This window comes from Cricetulus griseus, chromosome 6, assembly GCF_003668045.3.
Source record: "Cricetulus griseus strain 17A/GY chromosome 6, alternate assembly CriGri-PICRH-1.0, whole genome shotgun sequence".
NCBI classification, from domain to species: Eukaryota; Metazoa; Chordata; class Mammalia; order Rodentia; family Cricetidae; genus Cricetulus; species Cricetulus griseus.
Window position 1 is genome coordinate 114,495,506 of NC_048599.1, and position 15,935 is coordinate 114,511,440.

Here is a 15,935-nt window from a genome sequence, read left to right on the forward strand (position 1 = left end):
ACTTCTATTTTAAATGTAGGTTTTATATGGCCATTTTTAGGCTTCCTAAGTGTTATTCTTCTCCCAGTTCCCCCTCCACTCTAGCCTCCCACTCCCCACTCAAACCCTCCATTATTCTTCCTTTCCCTTCCGTATAACCTGTCTTCTACTGTCCCCCTTCCCTAAGATCTTTCTTCTCTCTTCCTGAGTCTATGGACATAGTCAACGTAAATGAATTTGAAGGGAAGATAAAGGATGTTATCTTAAGTCTGGCCACAAACTTAAAATGGAAACTTAATTCCCCATTTTAATCATTATCCACTCAGGTTTTTTTGTTTGTTTGTTTGTTTTTGTTTTGTTTTTTTTTAATTTATTATGTATGCAGTGTTCTGCCTGCATGTATCCCTGCAGACCAGAAGAGGGCACCGGATCTCATTACAGATGGTTGTGAGCCACCATGTGGTTGCTGGGAATTGAACTCAGGACCTCTGAAAGAGCAGTCAGTGCTCTTAACCGCTGAGCCCTCTCTCCAGCCCCCGCTCAGGTTTTTCTGCTTAGAGAATCTCTATTTCTTGTGAAGATCAAAAAAACTTTCCAGGGCTGTCTAGTTCTTACCTAAATGGAGACCTATTAGAGACTTGGAGATGGGGTTCTCCTTTCCTCCCACTCATGATCTTTGAATCATTAAATTGTTACTCTTGGCCAGCTTCCTTTGGAACTTCCAGATTGTTACCTGAGGGCCAGGGCTCAGTGCAGAAAATGCTTACTGTGCAAGCATGTGGATCCAGAGTTTGAATCCTCAGCATCCATGGAAACCCTGGGTGGGTGTGGCAGCCTGCTTATAATCTCATTGCCCCAGGGATAGAGGCAAGCAAAAATCCCTGGCCAGCTAGTCTAGGCCAATCTGCAAACTATGGATTCAGCTGAGTTGGAGAGTGATGAAGGAAGAAAACCAATGTCAACATCTGACCTCGCCCATGCACACGAGTGTGTGCCCACCCACATACTACAAACATACATACACCACAGAGAAAGAAAGAGGGGGAAGGGAGGGCATGGAGAGGTGGGCAAGCAGAGAGAGAGAGAGAGAGAGAGAGAGAGAGAGAGAGAGAGAGAGAGAACACAGGGGGGAGACCTAGCTATTGCCTGAACTTAAAGCAATTGCTTTCTGGATACCCCTTAAGGACAAGCTTACATATTGTGCAACTAGAGTCTCTACCATGGCAACAAAAAGAAAACATGAACCCAAAAGAATGGCTTCAGATTGCATTTATTTCTGTTTGTTCCGGATCAGGAAGGATCATTTCCATGACAGAGCCTTATTGTCCTCCTGCCCTCAGTTCTTCTGAGACAACAGTTGTAATCTCAGACTCCCTCAGACCCTTAAGTGTCTTCATTTCACTGAAACTTGTTTTCTTTCTGATTTTATGTGTATTATTTATGTGTTAATAACATTCACACAACTGCCAAAGTGATCAGCAACACAAAAATGGGGATGGAAGCATTGAACCCTTCACAGCAGTGCCTGGGGGAGGGACAGAGCCAGCAGCATAATTAACAGGCTGAATTTGTTTCTTTACCTTTCCAAATTTAGTACTTGAAATGCTAAAAACTTTTTAGACATTTAATGTTCTGCCTAATTAAGATTCACACCAGATTTTAATTTGCACAGAGGCCAAGGCCAAAGCTGCCACCCTTCTCAGAGTCACTTAGTTTCTACAAGTTCCTCTTGAATTGTCCTGCTTCTTCTCCCACCACTCAAATTTAACCAGTTATTAAGTCCCTCCAATTCTAACCTTTAAAATTTACCTGTGCCCCTTCCTACTTTAAAATGAGGGACCTTTTCCATGACTGCTCTAGTTCCCGATATCGGTCTGTGCCGAACCCTGCTATCTATAAAAAGAGGAATAAGGAAAGTAGGATAGTCAAGTCCCAACCAAATAAAGTCCAAGGTTACCCAGCTTGTTGTTCAAAGCTGGGAATCAAAATTAGGATTCATTTCTCCAAATAACACTATCCTATTTCTCCCTTAGCTTTTATAGCCTTTTTTTTTTTAACTTTGACTATATTAACATTTATTTATCATTATGTTTTGGGTTTCCTCAGACTTCATTGTATAAATCATCTTTATACTGAAAACACTTTAACTGTAGAATTTTTTATGAATGAATTGCTTTTAACTAGCTCTTGTATATACAATTATATCGTAAGATATCTTGACCCAATTAGCATCTTCAAATCACAAATGTTTGTTGATACATGCAGAGGATGGATTGAACTGTGAACTCTATGTGGTCTTGGTGACTCTTTGAAGCCTGCCAAACTCTTTAACTATTTGTCTAATTGCTAAAGCAATTCCTTTTCCATAAGCGCTTGACCTTACAAATTTGTGTCAATGACACGTTCAGCCACAGGTCTGAAGATGTCACCCGAAATCCACACATTAGGAGAAGAGTCTTGTCAGGAGGGCCTGTCTTATGAAGAAAACCCATGGGATGCAGGTGGTCCATCAACAGCAAGGAACGAGTGGGAATAAAATGCCTAATTAACAGAGAGCATCCATTAGCTGCCTGCATCCAGCATGGCTGTCATTTGCTTAGTGGTTTACAAAGCACTGTGTGACCCAGAGAACTGTATAATGACAATCATCTTTGAGCTGTGTGTACTTGAAACCTGTATAAGCAGTCAATGGTGTAAAGTTGTTGGTGTGTGCCAGTGAGTAGTCAAAGAGGCTATCCTTCTACGGTGTTTCACAAAGAGCCACCAAATGTGTTCTTTTAACTACTCCTCAAAAGTGGGAATTTCACAAACAACTCTGACCTCACAGGTCTGTGGTGAGGAACAAGTACAGAAATGTGTCTGAAAGCACTTTGCACCCAGCAATAAAAAGTTTTGGGGAAAACCGGTGGTCCCAGCAGCAGCAGCATCACATCATGTTATGGGATTGTCCTCTCAGAATTGTAACAGAGAAGGAAAATTGATCATATGCCTTAGGGATTTTTTTTTCTTTTTGTTCTTTTGGTTTTGGTTTTTTAAGAGATAGGATTTCCCTATGTAGCTCTGGCTGTCCTGGAACTCAGAGATCTACCTCTGCCTCCCAGAGTGTGTGTCTTGGGGAATTTTTTGATGTGGTCATATTTGAAACATATGCAATGAACATGCTCCTTTTAAAACCACACACTAGCAGAATTGTTCCCTGGAAAGCCATTTATGTGTCAGAGCAAAACAAAATCAATGACCCGCAAAAGACTTTTTCTTCAGAAAAGCATCCAGATGGTTCTCACTTCTTTTGTACTCCAGTGTGACACCTTCCAAACTTCAGTCTGCACTTCAGGCATATGACCACTGGAGAATGATAAAGGACATAGATGGAATCAAATGCTATCTTAAGCATACTTTAAAGGCAACCCGTGAGACTTTCTGAGGGACTCTAGAAGCCTGATGAAGGTTAATGAAACTTGATGACTATACTCTCCCTAATGGTCCTTCTTTCATTGCATAATAACCAGAGTTTTGAAGATACTGAAGCTAAAGAAAAAAGGCGACAGAAATAGATACATGGTTAGCTGCTCTATAAAACATGTTTTCAAGTGAACTGTTGTTGGGATAGTGTTCAGCACTTCCTCTGGGGTCCTAGGCATATCTGTATTGTGTTTGTTTTCCAGTGCCTCTCGGGGACCAGAGAAAATTACTAACATGAAAGCTAGATCTGCCACCTCACTGGTCACAAGCTTCTCCCATCACTGCTCTGTTGAGGCCAGTTCTTTTTGCATAACCCAAATTACCATGTTCTGATTCTCTCCAAACATCTACTCAGGAATCTGGCAGCTCTCTTCCTTCACTTCCTCAAAAGGGCCTGTGGAATGTGGATGCCACGTGGGTGCCAGATATGGGCATGAGAGTAATTGAAATCACAATAAAGGGATATCAAATATTTATTGGAGAGACACTCACAAATATTAATAAAGTAGAGACCCACTGTAGTCTTCAGCCCTGGGGGCCATGGAAGCTGCACTCAGATCTGTGGCTTCCACCCAAGAGATCAAGCAAGCTTCTCCTCTCTTTGTCAGTCCACACGTCACCTCAGACCACACCCTAAAAGCCAGTACCCCAAAAGCTATTGGCTGAATGAATGAATTCCCACAACACCACTGCCTCAATTCTGTTGGGCAGTGATCTCCTTTGTCCAGCTGTCTAATTGCATAAGTGGTTCCAGATATTTCTTTAGCCCCACACTCACTAAAGAAATGGAGGAGAGTTGAATCTCTGTTGAGACAGCCATTTTGAGGAAGTAGCTGTCTCTACCACCCATGATGGACTCAGTCTCCTCTGACTTGATCAAGCCAGGGTCTTTCATTGCTTACATCACAGAAAAGGAATCTTACTCTGTCACCAAATACAGAGTGGACAACCCTTAATGTAAACACTGCTATTCTTGGTTTGAAATACAGAAACTAAGCTTGTCTCTAGGCACACAGAAGACTTCAGCTTTCAAAGCACAGACCCAATCAGTCAGTATCTGTGCTCTTTCCACACACAGTCTATTATAGCCTGCTCAGATATTGTAGGCGCATACGTGAATCCAACACTCTTTCTTTTCACATTTTTAGAAATTAGCTATCCTAAGATGATTGCTTGGCTTTTAACTCTCTACTGCTTCCTCCCCATCCCACAGAGATATATACCAGAGATGGGAACTCCTATGGGAGACCTTGTGAATTTCCATTCTTAGTTGGTGAGACATGGCACCATGACTGCATTCGTGATGAAAATCATAGTGGGCCCTGGTGTGCCACTACCTTAAATTATGAGTATGATCAAAAGTGGGGCATCTGCTTAAAATCAGGTACGTATGGGCTGGTGAACTCCAACAGTAAGAAGGGAGTACCCTTTATATGAGGCAATGAGGGCGAAGAGGGAGTTGAAGATGAATTGAAAGTGTCTGCAACAGATGTTATCCTAGACGAAGAATGTGCATTTTCAGGGAGGGGAAGAAGCCGTGTGCAGCTTTGGATTTGCCTTGAGAAGCAGGTCAAGAAGAGAAGCCAGCAAGTTTGTGTCATGGAAAACAAGGCACGGGGAGAATTGAAGATGTTTATATGTATCAGGGAAAAGTGGAAAGGGCATAAGGGCATGAGCAGATGGGAAATTGCAGCTTCAAAGGACAAGTGGGAGAAGAAAGTGGAACATAGGAGACTGTAACTTGAATAGAAGGAAGTCACCTTGGTGTGTTTCATGAAGCAAGCCATAGCAACAGGTACAGGCGTTGCTGAAAACCGTAATTAGGTTGGGGACTACTTAAAGTGTGTTTGTACTTCAAGTATACTTGTGGTCTGAAGTCAAGACTGAAAGAGAGGGAGAGGCAGATCTTTGACCCTCTTGCAATTAGTGAGAGTGTTTGCTCTGCCATGCCCATGTTGATAGGAGTATGTTTACTAGAAGCTTCTTATGAGAAGCAAACTATCTGGGTTATACTAAAGCATCCACTCCTCTCTATAGAGATGGTCAGATCAAAGGAGTGTTCGTGTTATTTTCTGATGTATAACAGAGACAGTTTCTTAGCAAACAGGTGAGAGTTACAAACGATTATAGTAACTGGCATGTGACAGATGGGTAAGAAATAATAAATGCCAAGTTCAATAGCTAACACTTTTAATCTCAGCACTCATGAGACTAAGACAGGAGAATGGTGAGTTTCAGGTCAGTCTGAGCTGCAGTAATATGAGAACACTGTTTCAAAGAAAAATTAATGACAATAGGCTGAAAGAACCTATAAAAAAGAGGAAAGGAACTTTAGATGTAAACAATAATAGTGAGTCATTAAATGGCGCCTTGTCTTAGGTTTTCTATTGTTGTTACCAAACACCATGACCAAAAAGCAAGTTGAGGAGAAAAGGGTTTATTTGACTTACACTTTCGTATTGCTGTTTATCACTGAAGGAAGTCAGGACAGGAATTTAAACAGGGCAGGAACCTCCAGGCAGGAGCTGATGCAGAGATCCTGGAGGGGTGCTGCTTCCTGGCTTTAACTTTTCTTTCTCTTTCTTCCTTTCTTTCTTTCCTTCCATCCTTTCCTTCCTTCCTTTCTTTCTTTCGGTTTTTCAAGACAGGGTTTCTCTGTATTGCTTTGGAGGCTGTCCTGGAACTTGCTCTGTAGACCAGGCTGGCCTTGAACTCACAAAGATCTGTCTGCCTCTACCTCCTGAGTGCTGGGATTAAAGGCATATGCCACCAATGCCCACCTTTTTTTTTTTTTTTTTTTTTCCTGTTTTGCTTTCTTATAGAACCTAGAACTACCAGTCCAGGGATGGCCCCACCCACGATGGGCTGGGCCACCACCATTAATCACTACTTAAGAAAATGCCTTAAGCGATTTAAATTTTTTTTTTTTACTTGCTAACCCCAGGTCCCCCTCCCTCCCCTCCTCCCCCCCACCTTACACACACACACACACACACACACACACACACTTTTGCTTCTCAGAAAGGGTCAGGCCTCTCATGGGGAGTCAACGAAGTCTGTCCTATCACCATGTTGGGGCAGGACCAACTCCCTCCCCCTGTGTCTAGGCTGAGCAAGATATCTCTCTATAGGAAATGAACTCCAAAAAGCTAGTTTGTGCACTAGGGATAGATCCCAATCTCACTGCCAGTGGCCCCACAAATCACCCAAGCCATCCACTGTGGCCTGCATTCAGGGGGGCCTAGTTTGATCTTATGCAGGTTCCACAGCTTATAGCTGGATCTTATGCAGGCATTTTCTCAGTTGAGGTTCTCCCCTTCAGATGACTCTGGCTTGTGTCAAGTTGACATAAAACTATAGAGCATACCCCCTCCAGGTGTCAGGTAACATCTACTGGAAGCCATTCAGTCCCCTGCAGTGTCTCTGTGCGATGGGAACTGTGATCTTCCACATTCACATAAAAGCACAGTGTTTGATTCAGTGGCTTTGGGTGGATCCAGAGAAGCTATATTTTAACAAGTCCCAGGTCACACTGAAGATGCTGGTCTGAGGACCTTTCTTTGAGAGTTGCTTTTTTCCAACAAGGCACAGGCTTTTTAAATGCCTGGGATCTAATTGGAATATTAGAAAAAATACAGTGTTTGCTTCTTCTCGTAATTTATAACAAACAGATTGTTGATTGTCATGTAACTGGTTCATTTAACTCTCACTATAGACTGGGCCAGAAATTTTTAGATGAGAATTTTCTCAGGTGAGAGATAGTGGCCCAGACTGATGGACACATCAGGGTCAGCCCACATGTATGTGAGGCCTGGTGGAGAGGCCAGTCTTCCTGAGGCTCATTCTCCAGCATTTTTACCTACTTTGCCTTGCTGTCTTGACTGAAATAGACCTGTGTACCTCCTGAGGGGAGGGGCACATGAATGCATCCATGCATCTACCAGAGTTACATTTTTATGAGAGAAAGCTGAATCCTCAAGCCTGAGGACTGCTAAACCATGGAAGTAGTGTGGAATAGCAAACACACGGCCACCCCACTAGAAGCCTCTGGCTTTACAAAGAAGAGGCTTATCACTGACAATAATGAACATGCCCACAATTCACCCTATGTTACGTCCACCGAATGACATTATCACTCCTGTTATGTGTGCTGCAGAGGCTGGGTAAGACACAAATGTGCTTTTCAGAAGCCACAGAGGTACCTAATTATACCTCTGCTACAGACACCTGTAGGTCTTCGTCCCCATTTGCGCATTCAGCAGTGGATATCTGAGAGCCTCTCCAGGTATAGGTCCAAGAGTCTATCTGATGTATATATAATTGGTGGTAGGGAAGCCTCTTGGTAACCCCTGGGTGGAGCTTAAGTCATGTGATCTAGCCTGAATTGGTTTTTCCCACTCGTTCCTTGCTGTTGATGGACCAACTGCATCCCATGGGTTGGGTTTTCTTCATAAGACAGGCCCTCCATATGTGGAACCTAGGACTCTGTCTCTCTCTCTCTCTCTCTCTCTCTCTCTCTCTCTCTCTCTCTCTCTCTCTCTCTCTCTCTCTCTGGGACCAGGTAGGATTTTTAACTACTTATCTCAAGATCTACATAACTCAGGATACAACTGGAAGGTTCTTTATTTGAAACACAGATTTCTATATCTGTAAAGAATATACTATGGGCCTGGAGAGATAACTAAATGATTAAGAGTGCTTGCTATGAAACCTTGAATTCAAATCCCTGGCACTCAAGTTTAAAAATAAGAAGCTAGATATGGCTGAGGATGCCTGCTGGGAACCCCAGGGCCTTGGAGGGTAAAGACAAGAGGATGCTGAGCTTCAGGTGAAGTGACAGATACTGTCTCAGGGGAAGATGGAGAGTGACAGAGCAAGATCCCTGGTGTCTCCCTCCTGCCTCTGCTTGAACATGCACATGCTAACACAGGCACCTGCGCAAACATGCACATGTACCACATACACACAGAGATATATATTATGGATGTTCTATATTGTACACTCATGTGTATATGCTTTTGTAAAATGAGTTTTTTGGGGGGGTTGTTTTTGTTTTTGTTTTCTGTTTTTTTGGTTTTTGAGACAGGGTTTCTCTGTGGCTTTGGAGGCTGTCCTGGAACTTGCTCTTGTAGACCAGGCTGGTCTAGAACTCACAGAGATCCGCCTGCCTCTGCTTCCTGAGTGCTGGGATTTAATGTGAGTTCTATAATATGAATTCTATTCATGTATTCAAACATCTATTCAAATATTAAGGAGAAATTTGGACTGAATTTCCAAAATAAAGGACTCACTATGCTCCATATCTTTGCCATTTAGGCAGCATGTCTCTACACACACACGCTTACAGTTCTTTCTCTGCAGGTTCAGGACAAGCCTGTAGACATCTTTGCCAAGTTCTAGTGAGCATGTTTCCATTGGTTCAGTGTTCTACACCTGTGTTTATTAGACTTCCATCTTCAGGCAAAGGGCACAGGAGAACATCAGTAAAAATATGGCATTGTAGTTAACAGGAAAGGTGGAAAATTTGACCAGCTCAAGTCATGTGGTGCTCTCTGACTTCCTTTCCAGTGCATAATGAAAGGATCAAAATATGGTCCATGCAATGACAGCCTCCGTTTTGGCACATCCTAAGAAAATGTAAATTGAATTTTGATCTTCTAAGCACTCCAAGTAACAGAAAACATTATGCCCTTATTTTATGATCACTAATGTATCTTTTTATCAACAGAAAATGGCTGTGAGGGTAACTGGGAAAAGAATGAGCAGATTGGAAGTTGCTACCAATTTAATAATCAGGAAGTTCTTTCTTGGAAAGAAGCTTATGTTTCCTGTCAGAACCAGGGAGCTGACTTACTGAGCATCCACAGTGCTGCTGAATTAGCGTATATTACGGGTAGGTTTAACTTGCATGTGGTAGAGCGGATAGCTAGGATGGTAAAGATGCTTTCTGCTTCTACATTTCATACCCAGGAGTGTTCTTTTGCTATCTTTTCTCTCTTCTCTTAAAATTTAAACCTGTATACAGGCATAGATGCATATGTGGATGCATGTATACGTACATATCTTTTCTGGCCTCTCTTAAAATTTAAACCTTAGCACCAAAGCCTGTTTAAAAAAAGGATTGAATGTAAATATAATAATTCCATGTGTTGAAATGCATCTTGTGATAGAAACTAGAGGGAAACTGATATTTAGAAACCTGTATGCAGATACAACAGAATGCTTATCTGTATGTAGGTATATATGTATATACATATGCCTCTATGCATATAACAACAATTAATGGAAAATGAGGCCAGGAATTTGAAAGAAAACAATGAGAGGTATATGGGACAATTTGGAGGGAGGAATGGAAGCGGTAAATGATGTCATTATAGTATAATCTCAAAAACTAAAAGGAATAATTTTTAAAAAGAAGTCCTAAAGTGAATTAATAACATGAATATGCAGGGTGGATTTTGTTTGGTCTCGTTTTGTCTTTAGGATAGTGCAAATTTAAAACTATATATCGCTGGGCATTGGTGGCACACGCCTTTAATCCCAGCACTCAGGAAGCAGAGGCAGGTGTATCTCTGTGAGTTTGAGGCCAGCCTGGTTTCCAGAGCGAGTGCCAGGATAGGCTCCAAAGCTACACAGAGAAACCCTGTCTCGAAAAACCAAAAATATATATATATGTATATATATATATACACATATATATACATATATATATATCTACATACATGTATATATAATATATAATATATGATATATTATGTGTATTTACATATAATATATACTATGTATATATGAAAATATCATTTCCAAACAGCCTTTGAGTTTGACAATCAGTGGTTGATTGACACTGGGAGTCTATTTCCAGAAATAACTAAAGAGGTAACCTCTTTGGTGATTCCCACGTAATCTAAAAGGGTTTTCTTTAGACTTTCTGCCTGTCTTGAATCTACTTAGTTTTTTCTTTTGAGTTTTATTGTTGTTGTTGTTAATACATAGAGGGGTGGTAGATTTGGATTATTTGGACCCATCGTGTCTCCTTCTTAAGATCTAGAACTAATCAGTTCACCCTAACACTTCAAAAGAGGATCCCATAAACCTCAGGACAGGAACAGTTCCTAATTTGCCTTCACCCTGAGTTTATTCACTGTGAACTACTTTGAGCTGTGCCCCAAGGCTAGGACATCTCCAGGTTAGGGCATTTGAAGCCTTTTGATGCAGTTGAAGAGGTCTTCCTGGGCTTACTCTAGATTGAGTTACCAGGAGGAACAGAAGTGTACAGTCAGACCTGAGCTGAACAGAGGTCTCAGGGCAGTCTAGCTGTGTCTGCCTCACAGTCTATAGAATAGGAGAACATATTTGCACATTATGTGTCTGTCATGAGATTAATATTCAGAATTTGCAAGGAACTCAAATAACTAAGTAGCAAAATTTGATGAACAATGAACTATAGACCTAAATAAACAGTTCTAAAATTCTACAAAACTAGTCAACAGATAGTTTAAAATGCTCAAAATAACTAACCACCAGACAAATACAAACCAATGCCACAGTAAGATATTACTTCTTCACTATTACAATGGCTGTTACCAAATAATAATAATAATAATAATAATAATAACAAATGCAAATGAGGACAAAGAGAACACTTAAACACTGTTTAGAGAAGTGTAAAGCAGTGCAGCCATTGTGGAACACAGTATAAGGTTCCTCAAAATATTAAAAATAAGGCAATCTAGCAGCTCCTGTGTTAGGTTTACAGCCAAAAGGAAGTGAAAAGAGCGTGCTAAGGAGATACCTAGTCTTCCATGTTTATTGCAGTTCTACTCACAATGACCTACATAAATAATCAATAGCAATCAACATGGATTCTACCAACCAATTAAATAAGGAAAAAATGAGATATATACAGGAAATACTATGAAGCCATAAAAGAAAGGAAAACTGTCATTTGTGACAGTACACAATGTTAAGTGAAATAAGCCAGGCACAGAATGATGACTATCACAAACTATCAGTCATATGTGGAATCCAAAATCTTGATTTTACAGGAAATGAGAGGACAGGAGTGGCAAGGGATGGCTGAGGAGAGCCCCAGGAGGGAGAAAGATAAGGAGGGGGATGGGAGAGGTTGCTCAGTAGTGACAAAGTAACAGAACTAAATGGTGGTGTTCTGTTATACAATGGAGTGATTAAAGTTGACAGTAATACAACAGTATTTTTCAGTATATTTCAAAATAACTGAAAAAATAAATGTTGTCACAAAGAAAAGATAAATGTTTCAGTGATAAATGTGCCCATTTTCCTGATTTGGTCATTATACAGTGTCCCATAAATACATACATTTACTATGTGCCTATTAAAAACAGAAAAAGAATAGCTACCAAAGTGAACTTGCCTTTTCATTTAGTCTGAGGCTCTCTACTGTCAATCTTCTGCATGATAGCAAAGGTATTGATTGTATCGATCGACATAGGCTCAAACTGGCCTACATGTTACCTGGGCGGTAAGTGGAGAAAAAGTCCAGCTCATGATAGTCCTGACCATACAAGCTGTCTCTGTCCTTTGTATCTATCCAACAAGTTCTTTTAGAATTTACCCATTTCTCATTGACAGCCACTGAATTACCAGTATGGTAGAAAACTTTAAATTCTCTAATTCCAAGGAAGTCAATACAAATTAGAAAGACAATACAGTATGGAGACAAATTAGAGACTTTGGTTCAAAAGATCACATTATGTGTGTCCTTGCTGCCTGCAGGTAAATGCCAGGATTATATAGAGCAGAGACTGCTCCCTGGGGAGTTGGGGGTCAGGGATAGCTGAAAAACCTTCACAGGAAGGATGTCCCTGAATCTTCAGTGGCTAAAGACGATGGGTACTCCTTAGTATCCTGCTTAACCATGGCAGGAAAGTAGAAGTGAAAACAAAAAGCATTCCAAATATCAGGGCACATGCTTAAGGCTAGAGCAGCAGAAATATTTCTTAGTTTCCAGGGCTTCATCAGGAATGCTGGAAAGTTAACCTCTTTTAAGAATGATTAAACCTTCAAGTGTGTAGTGTAGTAGAGCTAGAGCTATTGTAGGTGTTTGTGGGGTAAAACAGAAGGATGAATCTCAAGTTCTCTCCCCAACCTCCTCAAGGCTCCTACACAAACACCCTTTCCTAAATAAAGCATCTTTGTCATCTACTTCCTGGAGAAAGATGGAGCAAACCCTGAGATCCCACCCCACACTTATATCTGTATCCCTGGTCCCTCCAGCTTCTCCAAAGCTCTTCTTTCTCCCCAAGATCTTTATGTCTTACCAGCCATTATCTCACTTTCGTTGTTATCACTACACCAACTCCTTTTCAACTGCCTGCATCCTGTAACATCCACCGTTGAAGATTTGCTTCACTCCTGGTCCTGGGAGCCTGCCTCCTCTCTTAACCGAGCTCCTTTGCAAATCCTGAAAAGTCCTGCTTTATATATTTGGCTTCTAAAGTATTCAGTGAGGTGAAAATTTTGTATAACCAAAATTGCTTTGGAAAAGTCCTCATAGTCTGGATATGTTTTCTCTCTGTGTAACCCCCATAGATTATAATTCATACACATAGACATAATGTAATAATGCACATATTCCCCTGTAAATAATTAGAAAAGTTATTAAGTAATTTACACCTGAAAATACTCTAACAGATTTATAAAGATCCCCGTCTTAATGTTTGTCAGCATCCTCTTTGTCATTCATAGACATTTCATCAATTGCTCTGTCTCTTCTAGCTGGCCTTCAATTAATTTTTCAAATTCTTCCTTTGTGGTTTTGATAGTCTTTCTTTCCAGGGTCATGACTCCTAGATGGTGGTAAAAATCCTTACAATCATTCTTTCCAGTTTTTCTCCAGTTTGTATGGACCCATACAAACATGGGCACATTCATATTTTATATCCATATCAGGTAACATATGGGCAACTAGACTATTGAAATTATTTGTGCTTCCCTGCTCCTTCCCTTCTTTTGCTGATGATTTTGACTGTGAAATAATAAAATTGGATGATGCATCTCCCTGATGACAGGAGAGAAAGAGAGAGAGAGAGAGAGAGAGAGAGAGAGAGAGAGAGAGAGAGAGAGGAGAACTAGACAAGCTGCTATTTGGAAAGCAGAATTGAACAAATTTATTAGACATTTGTCTTCTCAAAATAATGATGTTTTGTTGTCTCTTAACATGACCTGCCTCTGTTGCCTAGACATACCCATAGTGAGATTCCTGCTTCAGTCAAGACCTTCAGTTTTTTGACTGTCAATAGAAACCTAGTCTGATTTGTATAATTTTGCCACTATTAAACATTATATAATTCCGTGTGTCTGTGTATCTATATGTGTTTCTTGTGTTATTCTGGTTTATTTGTTTTAATTTACCATTACTATTATTACTAATTTATATGCCTGTTTATGTGAATTTGGGCAGGTGTGGAAGTGGGGAGGATCTGGGAGGCATTAGCATAGGGGAAACCATAATCAGAACATATTGTATAAAAGACCTATTTTCAATTTTAAAAATTATGTAATTCCTACAGAAAAAGAAGACATTGCTAGAATTGTTTGGATTGGACTGAATCAGCTCTATTCTGCTAGAGGCTGGGAATGGTCAGACTTCAAGCCACTAAAATTTCTCAACTGGGATCCAGGTAAATGCTCTTCCTCAACAATGTATACAGAGTAAAAGCTTCAAAACAAGGAACAAATTTTAACTCATCAGGAGCTTTTAGACGTTTCATGTACTATCAGATCTCGTGGTTGCTTTCTCAGGATATTTTTCTAAGACATTCTTAACTGTGCTGTCGTTTTAGCCAAGTTGAACCACACCATGGACAAAGGAACATTTGCACTTTAGAGCACCCCTAGTGTTTTGAGCTCAGAATGAGCCAGGCTGTGGTGGTACAAGCCTTTAATCCCAGCACTCTGGAGGCAGAGGCAGGTGGATCTCTGTGAGTTTGAGGCCATCCTGGTCTACAGAGAGAGTTCCAGGACACCCAGGGATACACAGAAAAAATCTGTCTCAAAAAAAAAAAAAATACAAAGAACAGAATGAACCCCACAACATGGCCAGGAACTATTCTACATATGATAGGGTCTTGACTGCCAATGTTGTGTTTAATCTACAGTTTGCTTTTAATGCAGGAATATCACTTCCTTTTCAAATTCTTAGGCTTTTTCCACTATAGCACCTAAACACTAAGAACACAACAGCTGTATCTTATTATACAAATGAATACCTCAATGAAAATACCATCCTGCTTATCTAGAAACTCTTCCTACAAAAGAAAGGATGAGGAACATTTTGAAAATTGAAATCTAGCAAATGCCAAATCTAAATAACATTAATAAAAAGTTTTCTACCTACGTAGAGGAGAAATGGATTCAGTACTATCAAATGACCATGAGGTTTTTGAAAAGTTTCTACACCCGATAAGCCTCTCTGCTGATGCAGCAATCAAAATCAGACCAAATCAAACCGAATTAGAAAAAGCCCACATTTAATGGAAACAATGCTCCTGGATGGCCTTCCAGCCACAGACTGGAAAACCATGAGTCTATTTTCTGGGGGACAGTTTAAATACCCTATGGGAGTGGTCTTGAACATCTGTTGGAGAGGGGTCATCATTTGTCAGTCTTTCTGAGATGCAGCAAGGATTGGAGAGAGATAGGGGAGTGGACTTGGGTGGAACTTCCACCATAACATCCCAGACTCTTTGGGTGTATGGATGCCAGGGGCTAGGGTGAAGCTTTCACCATAACAGTTTTCATTAACTAAATCTTATTAGTAAACAAAGTAATGCTCTATTATGTCAAAATAGATTATGCTATGCTCTACCATTGAACTTCAGTCCCAGTCTTTAAGGTAATATTTAGGGCCTTAAAAGGCAGAATCACATGTTAATATTTCATCTGGTTGTAAATATTTACTGTAGAGTAAATTTAATATAGACTGTGAGGTTCTGGCCACAGGGTGTTTTTCATGAGAGTAGCTCTCTAGGGCAGACTGGTTTGTTTTCTCTGCTGTGAGTCAGCTGTCATGAATCGGAATGTTTCCCCTCCGTCTTGTGGCTTATAACTTTTCAATTTAGCTGAAAGTTTGAACCATACTATGAGTTTCCATATAGACATAAAATTATGAATTTGCATTATCTTAAGCAGCACTTTGAGCCTAACCTCCTTGAAAATCTTTCTCTCTCAGGCACAACCAGTGCACCTATGATAGGCGGATCGAGCTGTGCCAGGATGGACACAGAATCGGGGCTATGGCGAAGTGTGTCCTGTGAGGCTCAGCAGCCCTACGTCTGCAAGAAGCCACTGAACAACACAGTGGAGCTCACAGGTGGCTGACACACTTTCTCATATGTGCAAATCAGTCTCAGGGCCAGAGCTTGGTGAAGTCAAGTAAATATATGCCAGATACCCATTTTCACCTATGCTAATGTTCTCTCCATCCCCAGAACCCATGCTAAAATACCATGGTT

General features: G+C 40.7%; 1 protein-coding gene across 1 annotated transcript in view; it reads left to right on the forward strand.

Moving 5' to 3' along the window:
- The window catches only part of LOC100769089 (lymphocyte antigen 75), a 137,975-nt gene that overhangs the window by 9,189 nt on the left and 112,851 nt on the right, over window positions 1–15,935 (forward strand). The window contains exons 4-7 of the mRNA XM_035447072.1: window positions 4,655–4,825; window positions 9,170–9,334; window positions 13,992–14,102; window positions 15,653–15,793. Of these exons, the coding sequence (XP_035302963.1) occupies window positions 4,655–4,825; window positions 9,170–9,334; window positions 13,992–14,102; window positions 15,653–15,793 (588 nt within the window). The remainder of the gene's footprint in view (window positions 1–4,654; window positions 4,826–9,169; window positions 9,335–13,991; window positions 14,103–15,652; window positions 15,794–15,935) is intronic.